This window comes from Oreochromis niloticus, linkage group LG8 (assembly GCF_001858045.2).
Source record: "Oreochromis niloticus isolate F11D_XX linkage group LG8, O_niloticus_UMD_NMBU, whole genome shotgun sequence".
Classification (NCBI taxonomy): domain Eukaryota; kingdom Metazoa; phylum Chordata; class Actinopteri; order Cichliformes; family Cichlidae; genus Oreochromis; species Oreochromis niloticus.
The window spans coordinates 26,422,390-26,438,021 of record NC_031973.2 but is presented as its reverse complement, the minus strand read 5'-3'; the positions used below and the strand labels follow the sequence as shown (position 1 = coordinate 26,438,021).

Below are 15,632 nucleotides of genomic sequence, written 5' to 3'. Positions count from 1 at the left end.
GGTGGAGAGGCACACAGGTTCAGTAGATTAGTTTGAGGATTGCTAATTCCCCTTGGCTCCGAAGCCACTCTCCACTCAAGCGATCTGACTGAGGGCTTGAAAAATGACAGCGAGAAGTCACGCTGGATCTTATTAATAGTCGTCACTCTGCACTCTGCAGGTTTTGATGTAAGCAGCAAAAGCTGCTGCAGCGTACCGAACCCAGCGCTCTGCTGGGGCTGTCTGATGCGCTGAATGTCAAACTCCACTGAGAAACAATTATTTACAGCTGCTTTTATCAATAGGGTTTTTAGGCTGACAGATTTGGTTTTAGATTAATGAACTGCAAAAGCCTTTAAAAGCACTTGCATCAGCTTTGTATTGATGAAATGCTGTCAGTAGATCATTGCTGGAAGAACATATGTGTCAACTGTCACTCAAGCGTTGGAAAAATAATTCTGAACTTTTGCTTATGGCTTCTGGTTGTTTCTATTTTATTTCTGTAGCACCAAATTCTTATTATAACTGCATATCTTCAGGTGATGGATTTGTTGATCCTCACTGATGTCTCACGAATCTTTTATAGTGAGGTGCTGAGGATTTCTGACTTTCATAAGTCATTTTTCAACTCTCAGTCTCTTTTAAGTTTTAATACTCTTTTGTGCGTGTCACTGCATTTGTGTCAAAGAAATGATAAGGCAGAAAACAAGAACATGCCTTCAAAGAACAGTACTCCTTTCTTTAATAAAATGGTAATGCAATTTCAAAGAATATATCCTCTGGATTTTAGATATTGAAATTGTCTTCTTTTGAAACAGATACTTGTCAGGCAACAAATAAACTTTTCATTTCCTGTAGTCTCAGTTCAGTGCAGTGGCTTACATTGATTTTGCTTTTGATGGCGGTGAGCTTCTCTTGTGCAGCCGCCAGCTCTGCATTGGCCTTGCTCAGAGCCTGACGTTTGGGCTCCACCTCGCAGTAAACCTCATAGAACTTGACAATGTTTAAAACCCAGGAGCAAAGACCCGCTGCAGCATATGACTTGGACGCCACCAGATCTGGCTGGAACTCTGGATCCTGGAGAAAAAGATATACATGCTGTCACATCCTGCTTCCAAATTCAAAATGCCTTAATAATTTCTCAGGCTGTCAGCAAATGTCCTGAAAATGATAACATAAAATTCATATCAAATTATGGTTAAAATGCAATACAAAATGTCTTTCTGTGTCAGGAGAGCTGTGTGGTATAGTTGCAGGCTTAACACTGTTGTTGATGTGAAGTGAGAGAGAGTAATAAATGATTTACCACACTTGGACATTAGCAGGCTTCTCACATACATTAGCTAGCTTAACTTCTACATCAACATCAGCTTGGACCTGGAATAATTCATCAGCAACTATGTGGTAATGATGGTAGAAAATTCATAACCAACTCATAAGTATGAGAGGCTAACAACGATATAGCTAGCTGTTTCTTTTCTTGGAAAAACTTTGATATAGCTGCTACCTTTAAATGTACACCAAGAATGAATATCAATTTACAAATTACTTTGTTATTGCAAAAAGAAGTGCTGACATATTTTTGTTTATTATATTCCTTTGGCACAGTCCTTTCATGTTATCCTCTGTAATTTGATCTGCAGCAGCTATTGTAGCTAAAGGATACAGGATATTATTAGATTCTCAAACACAGTGTCAAAAGCTAATCAGTGATAATGAAAGTAAAATCATTTGGTGCACAGGCAGTTGGAAATGAACTTTAGCCAACATTAGAGAGCCGATCCAGTGAAGCTAGCAACAAGTTTGAGCTCCGTGTGCTTATGGTCATGGTTTTTCTCAGTTTGAACTATTTTACCTGTTTTTCCAAAATAATTATTTTTTTCATAAGGTACAGAGATTACTTTCAGTACAACAGTTCCAGGAAATGAGTTCCTACATAGTGAACTTGAGCTGCACTTTACCTTTATTGGCCACACTGACATACCTCATGTTTGCTCCACTGAACTTCATCATCAGGGTGGCTGTTAAATTTGTAATGCTTAATTTACTAGCTGATTTTCTCTCTTTGTCATTTCAACACTTGGCAGCCATAATGTGCCATTGTCATTGTAATCACACCCCTACTAAATTTATGACTTATTAGTTGAGCTTGCCATGCGGCAGACATTGCACTCTGAACAGCGTTAGCGAGGACTTCAATGAGTAAGGGCTAATTGAACACTTACCTGCAGGTAAGGCTGAATGGCCTTAAGGCAAGCCTCTGGGATCTTTTCCTTGTTGAAGTTAATCAAAGAGTCCAGGAATGTGTCCACTTTGGCCATCATTACCTTTGCAGCCTTCCAGCTGCGATCCTTTGGGACTTTGCCACCAGGTGCCATCAGGACCATGACTGCTGCTGTGACGTTGGTCACTGCTGCCACTGGAGAGCCAAATGACTTCAGCTCAGTCAAGTTGTTCTGATGTAGGGGAGACAGACAGAGTCATTAATGAAAAATGAAAGCTGTGATCGAATTGAGTTTGTATAAAAGTACTTGTCTGTGGTCTTCTGGGAGGAAAAGAGAGAAAGTGGAAAGGATTAGAATAAAGACAGAAGAACCTGTGCTGACTCTGAGAAGACAACAGAGAATTCTAATTAGGGCATCTTTAGAGAGCTCTAAGCAGTGATTGAACTGTCTGTTCTGCTTGTTTGAACAGAGAGCACCTTTAAACACAGAGGGTGTTTTTGAATATCCCCCAGGATGCTCATAAACCTACATGGGATGCAAGGATAAAGTAAAATGTCTGCAGAACACAGAGAAGACATTATTTTGGGGAAGACCTGGCTAAATCCTGTGACTAAATAAACTTCTATAGAATTCAAGGCTTGTGTGGACATAAGTTATTCCACTGAAGCTGGGAAAATGAAATCAAACAAATAAAAAAGACCTTAACCAAGCAAGTATAAAGTATGAAGCAAATCAATAAGTTACAGCAGGGGACAAGAGAGTAACTGACCTTATTGAGAGTGTTAAGGGCATCCTGAGCAGCAAGCAGGGCTGGTTCGGCCTTAGCTAAGTCTTCTTCACAGTCTCTCTGTTTGCCGCTGACTACCACAGCAATGGCAGCCACTTTTTTTTCTTCTTCATCAGCCACCGCCTTCTCTTTGGACACCTTCTCAGTTTCTATCCCAACCTCCTGGGGCCAGCACACAGGGTAACATGTAAAGTGGCTTAATAAACACAACCACTCCTTAATTAAGCAAAACTGGTATTTTAAACTGTAAAAAGACAAATCAAAATTCCAAGGTACAGGACATTGTAAACTGAGGACAAAGAATGCTCTGAGAAACAAAGTACAGGATGTTGGTGTTTTTTCTTCCGACTAATTTGACACTGAGGTTCAAGCCCAACTTTCTCTGAATATCTAATATTTTACTGAGCAGTTCCAGCCAAGACTAGAAATCTATCCGGAGATAGGGACCCTGCTTCTGATATGACAGCCTAGTGCTTAATTAAGATTTTTTTAACATCATATTTCATTTCTTTAAGCACTACAAGAACAAATTCACTCCCAAAATATGTCCCAAAACACAGATAAGTGTTTTTTGAGGTGCTGGTGTTATATATGTTCTTGCCTGTATAAGCTTGTCAGCATCCTCATTCTTCTGCTTGAGTTCCACTTCTTGAGCAGCCAGCTTGGCCTTGAGGTCATCCACCTATCAGAAGATGAGACAGCGGAGAGCAGGAGGTCAGGAGGATTTGCCTGGCTGAAGGTCTGGATAAATGAGATCTTCAGCCAGTCAAATCCTTGTTAAATGGAAGAAGCAGTACAACAAATTTCTGACAGTAGTATATGTTAAGAGTTACAAAGAGATGAGTGCCTACCAGCAAATCTGTAGGCAAGAAACGAGATTTTTTAAGAATGAAATTGAACAGACCACCATTTATATGGAGTTGTTCTATTCTTATTGAGCACTGAACTCTGTATTGCTGTCTTCCTCCCCTCACCCCAAAGAGGTTTCTTCCTGTTAAAAGGGAGTTTGTCCTTCCTGCTGTCACCAAAGCACTGGCTAATAGGGGACTGTGTGGTTGTTGGGGTTTTCTCCGTTTTCTTTGTATTATTGTAGGATGTTGACCTTACAATGTTAAGAGCCTTGAGGCAACTGTTGTTTTGATTTCACACTCTATAAATAAAACTGAACTGAATTGAATAGTTTAAATCAGTGAGGAAAGCTTTTAGTATAGGCCTGTACAGGATTCGCACCCAATACTACAACCTGGCTGTGATTACAAATGGACAGAGTCACTGCGGTGCATGCTGAAACACCTCTGACCTGCAGAGATATAAAATGTATCAACCACCACAATGAAACCATCAGCTTAATATTGCAAAGGTCCCCCCTTAGACCATCCAGTTATTGATCCATCCAGTTCACCAGCTTCAGTGTTTTAATGTTAAGATAGACACTGTAACACCAGAAACATGATACTAGCATCAGTCTATTTCTCCAAAAAAGAGTCACTGCTGAGATGTTGAACTGTTCCTTTAAGTAAAACATGAAACAGTCTCCAGTTTAGATAAGTTGAAAGGAAAAAAGTAACACAAAGATTAAGATGAAGGGAACAATGACTTGAGCACAGAGGCGGGTTACTGACAGTAATCTATTTCTGTTTTGTTAAATGGTCTTGCAATCAGTGTGCATATCATTAAGACTAATGAATCTGTCACTATCACCTAACTGAATCTCTCAAGTAGTTTTGAAGGACTGATCATTTTGTTTTTCTTTTTTGCATCATCGTTGGATATTCATTATTAATACGACTGCTAATTGAGCTCAAAAGCATCTTAACTGAAAGCTAAACATCTCAGTTCTTCAAGGCAATAAATATGATTCTGTGTCTTATGAGAGTCAAACAAATACGCTTCACAAAGGAGACTAGACATTTGCAGATAATATTTTGTGCCCTATAGGATTGTGCCATGGGTCATGCATGTGACCTTTATTCCATTGCTGTAAAAAAAAGAAACAAAAAACTTGTAACCTGTCCAAGCAGATAAAGGGACAAAAAAGAGATGAACGGCATGCATAGTTTGAAAATATAAAAGCTTTAGGACTGGAGCTGCTATCAGTGCACGCACGCACACACACACACACACACACACACACACACACACACACACACACACACACACACATAAATGAACAGACCAAAGACGATCATAAAGAGAAATTAAAGCTGTTACAAAATCCTCATAACTCCCTGACAACTAGGGCTCTACATTAACGTCCGACTCCATCAAAACATTGCACTGGGGAAATAAAAACAGACTGCTTTTCATGCTTGTCTTTCAGCTAATTAACAAACAGAAAAATCAGGCCTGAGGGAAGACGGCCCTTTTGGGTTGCGACAATTCTGTACAAAATATGCAGTTGAACATTAGACGAGCACCAAGTGAGCCATCAACATGATGAATAGGTGGGGTGGGGGTTGGGCAAAAGAGGGAGGATGGGAAGAGGGAGAGGGGCGAAAAGGGACAAACTAATTGGTGAAAGACATGCGTGATATTCAATATATCTGCACTGCTTCGGTGTTTATGTAGTGCAGATGGAAATCCAAGTAGGAAAAACATGTCTCTGTGCCCCTGACTGTCTGTATAAAACAGCCCACTCTCACTCCCTGCAGCTGGAAATGTAAATTAGAACAACCATTTCTTAAGGCAAGAGAAAATTCAATACAAAACCAAAAGACTATACCCATTCATCCAAGTGCGATGGCTTATGGACTCAAAACACGCGTTTAAATTCAACAGAGTTTGGGATTTCAGTGTTGGCTTACATTGCCGTGTGGACTAAGTATAGCTTCATTGATGCAACAAAAAGACATCTGGCTGTTTGTGTGTTAAGGGAACGGGGTGTCTAAAGTTTCCAGTTATTATCCATATAACAGAAAACCCTCCCTTTTCTTTTTCCCAGTGCAAATAGCTGTCAGGAGTTAGCCGCTTTTGGTAGGAGCTTAGTTTAGAGCAATTACATGAAACACCTCCACACTGATTTGAACAGGAGAATTACTGGAAAGACGTACTTATTGCTACAGCTGTGATTAGTCATACTACACCTTTTATTTTTCATTCTGCTATTATTACAAAAATGACCACTATTTGGCTAACTATAGTCCTACTTGTACTTGTCTATCTGTACTCTTTCTTGTACTACTACAGTGGCTTGCAAAAGTATTCGCCCCCCTTGAACTTTTCCACATTTTGTCACATTACAGCCACAAACATGAATCAATTTTATTGGAATTCCACGTGAAAGACCAATACAAAGTGGTGTACACGTGAGAAGTGGAACGAAAATCATACATGATTCCAAACATTTTTTACAAATAAATAACTGAAAAGTGGGGTGTGCGTAATTATTCAGCCCCCTTTGGTCTGAGTGCAGTCAGTTGCCCATAGACATTGCCTGATGAGTGCTAATGACTAAATAGAGTGCACCTGTGTGTAATCTAATGTCAGTACAAATACAGCTGCTCTGTGATGGCCTCAGATGTTGTCTAAGAGAATATTGGGAGCAACAACACCATGAAGTCCAAAGAACACACCAGACAGATCAGGGATAAAGTTATTGAGAAATTTAAAGCAGGATTAGGCTACAAAAAGATTTCCCAAGCCTTGAACATCCCACGGAGCACTGTTCAAGCCATCATTCAGAAATGGAAGGAGTATGGCACAACTGTAAACCTACCAAGACAAGGCCGTCCACCTAAACTCACAGGCCGAACAAGGAGAGCGCTGATCAGAAATGCAGCCAAGAGGCCCATGGTGACTCTGGACGAGCTGCAGAGATCTGCAGCTCAGGTGGGGGAATCTGTCCATAGGACAGCTATTAGTCGTGCACTGCACAAAGTTGGCCATTTTGGAAGAGTGGCAAGAAGAAAGCCATTGTTAACAGAAAACCATAAGAAGTCCCGTTTGCAGTTTTCCACAAGCCATGTGGGGGACACAGCAAACATGTGGAAGAAGGTGCTCTGGTCAGATGAGACCAAAGTGGAACATTTGGCCAAAATGCAAAACGCTATGTGTGGCGGAAAACTAACACTGCACATCACTCTGAACACACCATCCCCACTGTCAAATATGGTGGTGGCAGCATCATGCTCTGGGGGTGCTTCTCTTCAGCAGGGACAGGGAAGCTGGTCAGAGTTGATGGGAAGATGGATGGAGCCAAATACAGGGCAATCTTGGAAGAAAACCTCCTGGAGTCTGCAAAAGACTTGAGACTGGGGCGGAGGTTCACCTTCCAGCAGGACAACGACCCTAAACATAAAGCCAGGGCAACAATGGAATGGTTTAAAACAAAACATATCCATGTGTTAGAATGGCCCAGTCAAAGTCCAGATCTAAATCCAATCGAGAATCTGTGGCAAGATCTGAAAACTGCTGTTCACAAACGCTGCCCATCTAATCTGACTGAGCTGGAGCTGTTTTGCAAAGAAGAATGGGCAAGGATTTCAGTCTCTAGATGTGCAAAGCTGGTAGAGACATACCCTAAAAGACTGGCAGCTGTAATTGCAGCAAAAGGTGGTTCTACAAAGTATTGACTCAGGGGGCTGAATAATTACGCACACCCCACTTTGCAGTTATTTATTTGTAAAAAATGTTTGAAATCATGTATGATTTTCGTTCCACTTCTCACATGTACACCACTTTGTATTGGTCTTTCACGTGGAATTCCAATAAAACTGATTCATGTTTGTGGCTGTAATGTGACAAAATGTGGAAAGGTTCAAGGGGGCCGAATACTTTTGCAAGCCACTGTAATGGTCTTGCAGCAACTATATAAAATTACCCTTTATGGTCACTGTATCAGAATACTGATTAAATTCTTCAACCTGAGAGACTGTATGCCGGCTTCCAGACCAATACAGATGGTATGTATATAGACTAGTAAATATTAAAAAAGAAAAAACTTGAATGCTATCACACAATTAGAATGTAACAGATTAAGATAAATTACCTATTGTCATACATTTTTGATAAAATAATGGTTGCTGTGTATAAGTAATTTAGTTGCTCACAAGGCATGCTCTGTCCCCTTATTAGTATGCGAGACAAAATAAATTATTGTCTTTAATCTACTTTAGCAAAACCTGCTATTGCAGCTGCTAATTTATCAAAACTAAACTACTACTTCCTACTGCAACTGGAACACATTCTACTAATATTTCTACAACTGCTTCTACCAGAACTTACAGTACTTTGACTACTTGTATTAGTACTACTTATACTAGAAGTATTATACTAGTAGTACAACAGTTAGCATGCAATATTACTTCAGCTGGTAGTACCACAGCACACGCACAAATATGTCACAACGCAAACTAACCAAAGGTAGAAATCCACCTCTGTAAAACTGAAGAGGGAAAAAAAAAACATGAAACTAATGTGTTCTCTGGGGAGCAGATGACTCATACACACACACATACTCACATACTGTACACACACACACACACACACACACACACACACAAAGATCCCTTGCTTGAACCCTTCCGGTCGTTGTTTATCATGACCACAGCAGCCCCCGGTGAGCCACGGTTTCTCTTGCACAGAATGTTAAATAACAGTACTTATAATAGGGCAGCCATCAGTGTGAATGCACTAACAAATACAGGGTGCACTAATGGTGGCTTGCTGCTGTAAAGGGTGTGCTCTCTAATTAGAAGGCTCCTGAATTATCATACAACCCCCCCCCCCCCCCCCGTATATTTCATATATGTGGCTGTGTGGTTGCATGTGTGCATGCATGTGCATGTGTGTGTGTTCGTCTGTTCCTACAGTAAATGGGAGACGGGAAACAAAACTTCACTCTGCGGCTTTCAACACTAACGTCACTTGTTTATGGGGTGTTTATGTATGTGTGATCTTGTGCGGGTGGAAATGTGTGGGCCTGTTTATGCAAAGCACTGGAGATGCATGGTATGTAACAGTGAAACTGTGTGTGCAGGGCTGTGTGTGTGTGTTAGGCTTTGCTTTTACTCAACAGGTTCAGTATACCCACTATCATTAGGGCTGCCTCACAGCCAGAGTTTGTGTTACATTATTCATATTCCATATCGCTCTTCTGAAAAGGTTTAGAGATGGGAAACATTTAAACAAATTGATCCAGGTGTATGTATTAAAGAGGGAAACATTTAATGATTTGGCTAAACACTTTGTAATACAAATGAAAAAACAAAAATTAGCCAGGTATTTGTCTGCTCTATCTACAGTTTAGTAAGATTAACAGGCTGTCTATGGCACACAGAACAAATGGCCACAGTAGCAGACTCAATCTACTGCTGTTACTAATACAACTATTACTACCATTAATATTGCCTTTACTCTTGCCACTTGTGCTACTTCCACCACTATGTTAATTATATATATCACTTCTACTACTGCTAACCCTAACTCTTTATAATTCATGTCACACTATTGAGCATTTGTAAGGTATTAGCAAGTACTTAATTAATCATACGTCTTCTTAGTATGTCATTCATAAATACAGATATGTTTATCCATCTGTTACTGTTACACCATGTACAGCTATCACTGCAACTACATCCCTGCTAGTAAAAATCATATATCTGTATTTATTATAATGTCATACCCATAATGAGAAAGCACTACCTCTTCAATTGTCATTGCTAATATTATAAATGCTAGCCGCTACTACCTCTGTGCTACTATTTCATCCAAGTTAATGAAGTCTCATTAAAAGGCCTTAAACTCAGCATTGTCCCTGTCACTATATTAGAGCCACTCCATATACTTGGCATCTGGCTTAAAAAAGCCAATTGTGAAACTTAAGGATACGGCACACTAATTAGTTGGCAACTTGTCAATCACGAGGAATTAGCCTTTAAATGATCCTGTTTTATTCTCTTTTCAAACTCTAATTCAATAACTAGGACTTACGTTGCATTCAGTAAACATTTTTATGATGAGTTCATAGGCTTAATCACTCGAATCAAGTCTTATTGAGGTCACAGAGGAAAAGATTCAAGAGTCATTTTCCCATATACTACAAAATAAAAAGTCCTTTTGCAGTCACACAAGCCATTATTTCATTATATATTTATTTAACAGGGACAACAAATGTTAGTGAACATCAACACGACTAGATCACTATCCAGCTGGAAAGAAAATAAGATGTATTTAATTTTATGGGCTAAAAAATTAGGGTTAGGGTTACCATTTATTGAATGGAAATTAGTGTAATGATGCAGTTGCAGGGTTTGCAATGCCCTACAATCCACAATGATGTAACTAGTTCACTTAAGTAATAACCAACATTCTACCAAGGTCAGCGAAAGTTCGAGAGTCAAAAATCTGCAGACCCAATGAGAGAGCAGGAAGGAGAGAGTGGAATCGCTACTAACCAAAATAATCAAGTGTAAGGAAACTCTCTCTGAGAGTGCACAGTGCATAGGGTTCTGAGGATTGAGAGTCAGGTGGAGTGCTGAATTTAGTCAAAGGAAAGGTGCATTATTACAAACTGTTCCACTGAAACTACGTAGAACAGCTGGCCTGTATGATATGTAGAACAACACCAAACATGATTATGAGTGATCAGTGTTAATATGTTACTGTGCCACATTCCCCTTTTTTGTAGCGCACAGCAACATTCAGGCATAAATCTAACACACTCACACATACATATTAATAGCTGAATTTTCCAAGACATTTCCCTGCTCTCACAGCTTTGCGCGTACACAAAGTGCCAATTACACTCATTCTGATAACATCTCCCCCTCTTAAAACTGACACCCCTAGTAGCAACCATCACATGCACCTTAGGCATAAGACATGCTTTTTTTGGAGTTTGATTTTGTGCAACTCGCAGTAAATTGTGTGCCGCAAACTCTGTAAAACACATTTGCATGGCTCATGAAAATATTCTCCCGGAAGCGAAACTCTTACAACTACATATACCATAAGGCTAGCTGCAAAAATAATCCTGTCCACAACTCTCACTTACAAAATTGACATCTTAGGTAAATCCAGTAGGTTTTTTTTTAACACCAAAAGGTTTCGCACTGTCACAGTAAACCTGTCCCTAAATGGTCCTCCTTCTTTAGACTTGTAATGCAGAGGTATTTTTCACAGTCTCTTATCGTTTAATGGACCTGACTAAAACAACAAGCTAAGTACAACTTGTGGTGGATTAGATGTATTTTGTAGTCCATCTTCTGCCTATTGTAGTTTCAACCCAGCAGACATCCAGAGTCATGCTCTTAAGGAGACTAGTGCTAGGTTGCTCAGATTTTCAGTGCACCACTCTTCTCTTCTCCTAAGTCCTTATCAATTTTCCTACCCACCTTTCTTTGACACTGATGACATCTTTGATGAAGGAGATACTTTTGAAACATGTTCATAGTCTGAGAGCTTCTTTTTGCCTGGTTCTCAAAGGTCAAATGGCATATTGGCCATTTTAGGCCAGAAATAATGCTTCACTTATAGCACAAACACTGTCATAGCTTTAACTATGACCTATGGAAGAAAAATAAAATTGCTATAATAACAATAAAAACCAAGAAAATGAGGATAAATTGTTAAAAAATGCTTAAGAGGCAAAGAAATGTTAAAGGAAAAAAAACAGAAACAAGCTCATATTTTCATACAGAAAAAACATAGTACAAGGCATAAAAGAGAATTTTAAATAGTTAACATACAGTCTGGTGGTAACTATAAGCTGTATTATGCAAAATAAAATATTCAAAATATTAGTTAGTCAGGATGTTGATTCTTTTTTAGAGACTGAATACTAAATGTTAACAAGAAGAGATGCAGGACAAAAGAAAAGAACCCTCTTTGACTTTAACCTGGACCTTGAAGCAGCTAAATGGCCTTACCCAGCAAAGCCCTTTTTAACAGCATAGAGCTGACTGATGAAATCTGGTGCCTTGTTATATAAAGTCTCATATGTAATTAAAGATACTTTGACATGGATTCTCAAAGAAATTCACAAGTGCAAAGAAGTTATGATGATACTGATGTGGGACCATCTGGTCGTTGTCAGTATCCAGGATGCACAAGTCTGCACAAACTAATGATGAGCTACAGCTCGGGCATGAAAGCAGTGCAATAACGTATTGTTGACACACACAGACACACACCTATATAAGTGTGTTTGTGTGTGTGTGTCTGTGTGTGTGTGTGTGAGTAAGAGAGAGACAGAGAAAGAAAATTTGGACTTTACTTTCCACATCTGCTGCAGTTGTGCCTTCAGCCTCTGGTACTTCTTTGTGCTCCTTCTTTCTGATGTTACTGTCTGCTGGGGTGTTCACATTTATCCCACATTTACAGACTTCTGTTCCTTGTCAACCACCACTATGGTTGACCAGATACCAACCTAGCTGGGGCACCTTGTCTGTCTGTGTGGCACCTTTGGACAGCCAGCAACTTAGGCCCTGTCAGCTGTGGTACACTTTTGCATTATGGATCAGAGCCAGTGAGTCAATGTTTCACTCAAGCATACAGCTTGATAACATTCATGTATAGGAAGTGGCTGAAAGTCACTCCACTCCTAAATCTTTATCAGTATCCACTCTTTGCATTGAGTTGGCTTAGGGGTTTGAGGCCTATGCATAACAACAGTGGGGACAGTGCATCATTTTGGTATATGCCACACTTGATGGTGAGTTATGCGATTGCTTTGGAGTTGTGCATTAATTAATGCATTGGCTTTATACAGTGTAAAGCACTCTAATATCCATGTGTGGGGCATTGGGTCGTAGGCTTTCTTGTACTCAATCCAAACTAGTGTTACAGTCCTGATGTACCATTCATAAAATACATGAAGCCACTATTGATTAATGACTTGTTAATCACAAGTCATGAGTCAGTAACTAAGGATTCCTTTGTTTCAATTCCTTTCTGGCTCAAATGTGGACCATAATTTACGAAGTCCAAATGTCCTGATGTCTTAGTGAAGACTTTAAACTAGCACTAGAGCCCATAAAAAAATCAGGAAAAGTGTCTACTCAGGTTAAAGAGCAAGGGAGCGTTTTCTCACAGACTTCCACAAAACTGGAATTGTGAAAACAGAGCAGCCGGCCCTGTTGGCTATTAGAAAAAAAGAACGAATGCAGGTTTGAGACACTTCTGTATTGCAGCCTGGTAGAGTTTTGGTATTGATAGCTAATGTTTCCCTTTTATGACAAAGACTTCATTATAATGTACAGCTTTCTTGTAAATTTTATTAAACATCTTATATCTTTAACATCCTCAGCTTATCACAGTTTTATTGTTTAGAACTTTTCAATTTTATGTTAACTTTATTTTTTCTTTACTACACAGTCACACTGTATCTTATTTTAATTAATGCTGCTTGCCCTGTTTTGATATAAGAATAAGAATAAGAATAAGAACAACTTTATTTATCCCGAGGGAAATTCTTTTGTCATGTACATGCTCAAAGCAGCAGGAGAGACAGAGAAACAGATGAAATAGATATAAGATATACAATATATACAATAAGAATAGTGTACAGTAATATACAGTAGGATAGAGTTATCCGATACTATGTCTTGCACTAACAAAGTAATATATATAACTATATCCTGGTGAATAAATAACTTAACTATCAGTGCAGGCGGTTCTAGAAAGTGACAAAGTATTGTGCAATAGAATAAAGGGAGTAGCAGCATATGATGGGGGGATGAAAGCAATATGTGCATTGTGCATTTATTTTTTTTTTTAAAGTATATATAGTCATATAAAGAACAAAACAATTTGCTTATTCTTTATTTTTGGAAAGTATTTTGTAATGCGGGTTTTTAAAATTACTATTTATGAGAGTTATTATTATTATTTCATCCTACTTTGAACATTTTATTTTAAACTAGTTTTCTCCCGACCAAAGTTTTCCAGTTTAATATTTCACTGTGCCTTCACCTTGACCTTGCATTATCCAGTAACTCCCCAGCGCTACCATCCTATCTAAATACAATCATATCTGGTTTTAAAAAAAGATGGCAAGAGCCAAAACTACCAAAGTCGAGACTTGAAAATGAAAGTGTGACCTTAATATACAGTTTATGACCCTGGTATCACCATCTGTTTCAAAACTATAAAATATTTTTTGCAGCATGATACACATAGTTCTAGTAAGAGTAACACTTCTTAATGATAAAAAAGGTTGTTTTTTTTCTTTGACTTCGTATAGATAAATATAAAGAATATAAAGAACACTTTGGCTTGTTGTTCTAACTATTAGATATTCTATTTCCATTAATATATAAAAATCCATGTTCTGATAAAACAATCTATACACAATGCTTACATTAAAGAGGCATTTTACAAGCTGATATCCAAGTTTAATAACACCATTTAGTAAATGAGGTTTGTGGTAAGATTATTTTGTGAACTCATGCTTCCAGTTTCTACATCACACTTTTGCAGGTTACTTTTTAAACCATATCAGCTTACATGTCACAGACCCCGTAATTCAGCACATGAACCTGAAAACCTCCCGAGTGTAAAAGTGTGAACATGTCTCACTTCACACAGTGAAGGTCAAAACACAGTGGGTCTAGGTCAAAACACAGTGTAGATGAATACCTGAGCAGAGGTGCTGTTGAGCTTCTGCAGGCCGTTCTCCAGCCGCTCCATCTTGTTGGTGAGGTCTTTGCTCTTCTGGGCCAGCAGACTGCGATACAGCTTGATCTGCTCCAGGAAAGACTTGGGCGTGGTGTAGTTGTAGCGCCGCTCGTTGGCTAGGTACTCCTTCGACATTTGATTGACACTCATGTGGACATAAGCCATGAATTTACTGATCGACTCCTTCACTTGGGGCTGTGGGAATGAAAAGTCCTACAACTGTTTAGTTCCCATTAAAAGCAGATGACTGGGCAGATTTAGATACAGAGTAATATTTCTTGAGGCTCAGGCTTGGAATTTAATTTTCGGGGGCCTCTGGTACTCTTAAATTAATATCACATTCACTCTGTCACGGTGGTTGACATTTGAAATTATATTTTCAGAGTGTGAAAATCATTTAGGTGAGTAGCTTCACCTCACTGTATTAGATTATGAACTGTTCTCACATTGATATTCTCGACCTCCTCGAGGAACCTGAAGCTGACCGACTCCAGAGCCTCCTGTGGCCACTCGTGGAACCAGTTGATCGCTGTGCAGTTGACTACTGCTGGGAACTTCCTGCTGCGAACCCTCAGTTTACTGCCAACTGGAGAAAAACACAAAGCCACCTGCAATACATGCACACACACACATATCCAAAGAGACAGACAGGCACACTGAGGTCAAATAGAATCAAGTGTCAAGTCAAACACAGTTGATCAAATTCATTTCTCTTCCTTCTGATTGGAGCACTTCTGCTCCGACGTATCCTTCTTCGTGGTCAAGAGAGGGAATGGAACACTGTGAATTAATTTTCTGCAGTTCCATCATTAAACACACAAAGCCTCCAGCAAAGATGTGAATTAAAGCAATATGCTGAGCTGGGGGCTACGTCAGACTGATATTCACCGCTGGAGATGAACAGCTGGCTTGTTGAGAAGCTCAGCCAGATGTTCGATACATTAGACAGAAGAAACAAACATGCAGGAGGCATACCCAAAGACACTTCTGATTATAATTAACTCTAGAGAAAGAAAACACCACAC

The 15,632-nt window shown here is 39.3% G+C and overlaps 1 protein-coding gene across 6 annotated transcripts in view; it reads right to left on the bottom strand.

Annotated features, from left to right (window-relative positions):
- The window catches only part of dnah9 (dynein, axonemal, heavy chain 9), a 159,191-nt gene that overhangs the window by 54,276 nt on the left and 89,283 nt on the right, over positions 1 to 15,632 (bottom strand). For all 6 annotated transcript variants that reach the window (XM_025909795.1, XM_019362100.2, XM_019362101.2 and 3 more), the window contains 6 exons: positions 15,054 to 15,215; positions 14,569 to 14,802; positions 3,593 to 3,673; positions 2,974 to 3,153; positions 2,205 to 2,435; positions 862 to 1,056 (listed from right to left, as the gene is read on the bottom strand). In XM_025909795.1, coding sequence (XP_025765580.1) covers positions 862 to 1,056; positions 2,205 to 2,435; positions 2,974 to 3,153; positions 3,593 to 3,673; positions 14,569 to 14,802; positions 15,054 to 15,215 — 1,083 coding nt within the window. The remainder of the gene's footprint in view (positions 1 to 861; positions 1,057 to 2,204; positions 2,436 to 2,973; positions 3,154 to 3,592; positions 3,674 to 14,568; positions 14,803 to 15,053; positions 15,216 to 15,632) is intronic.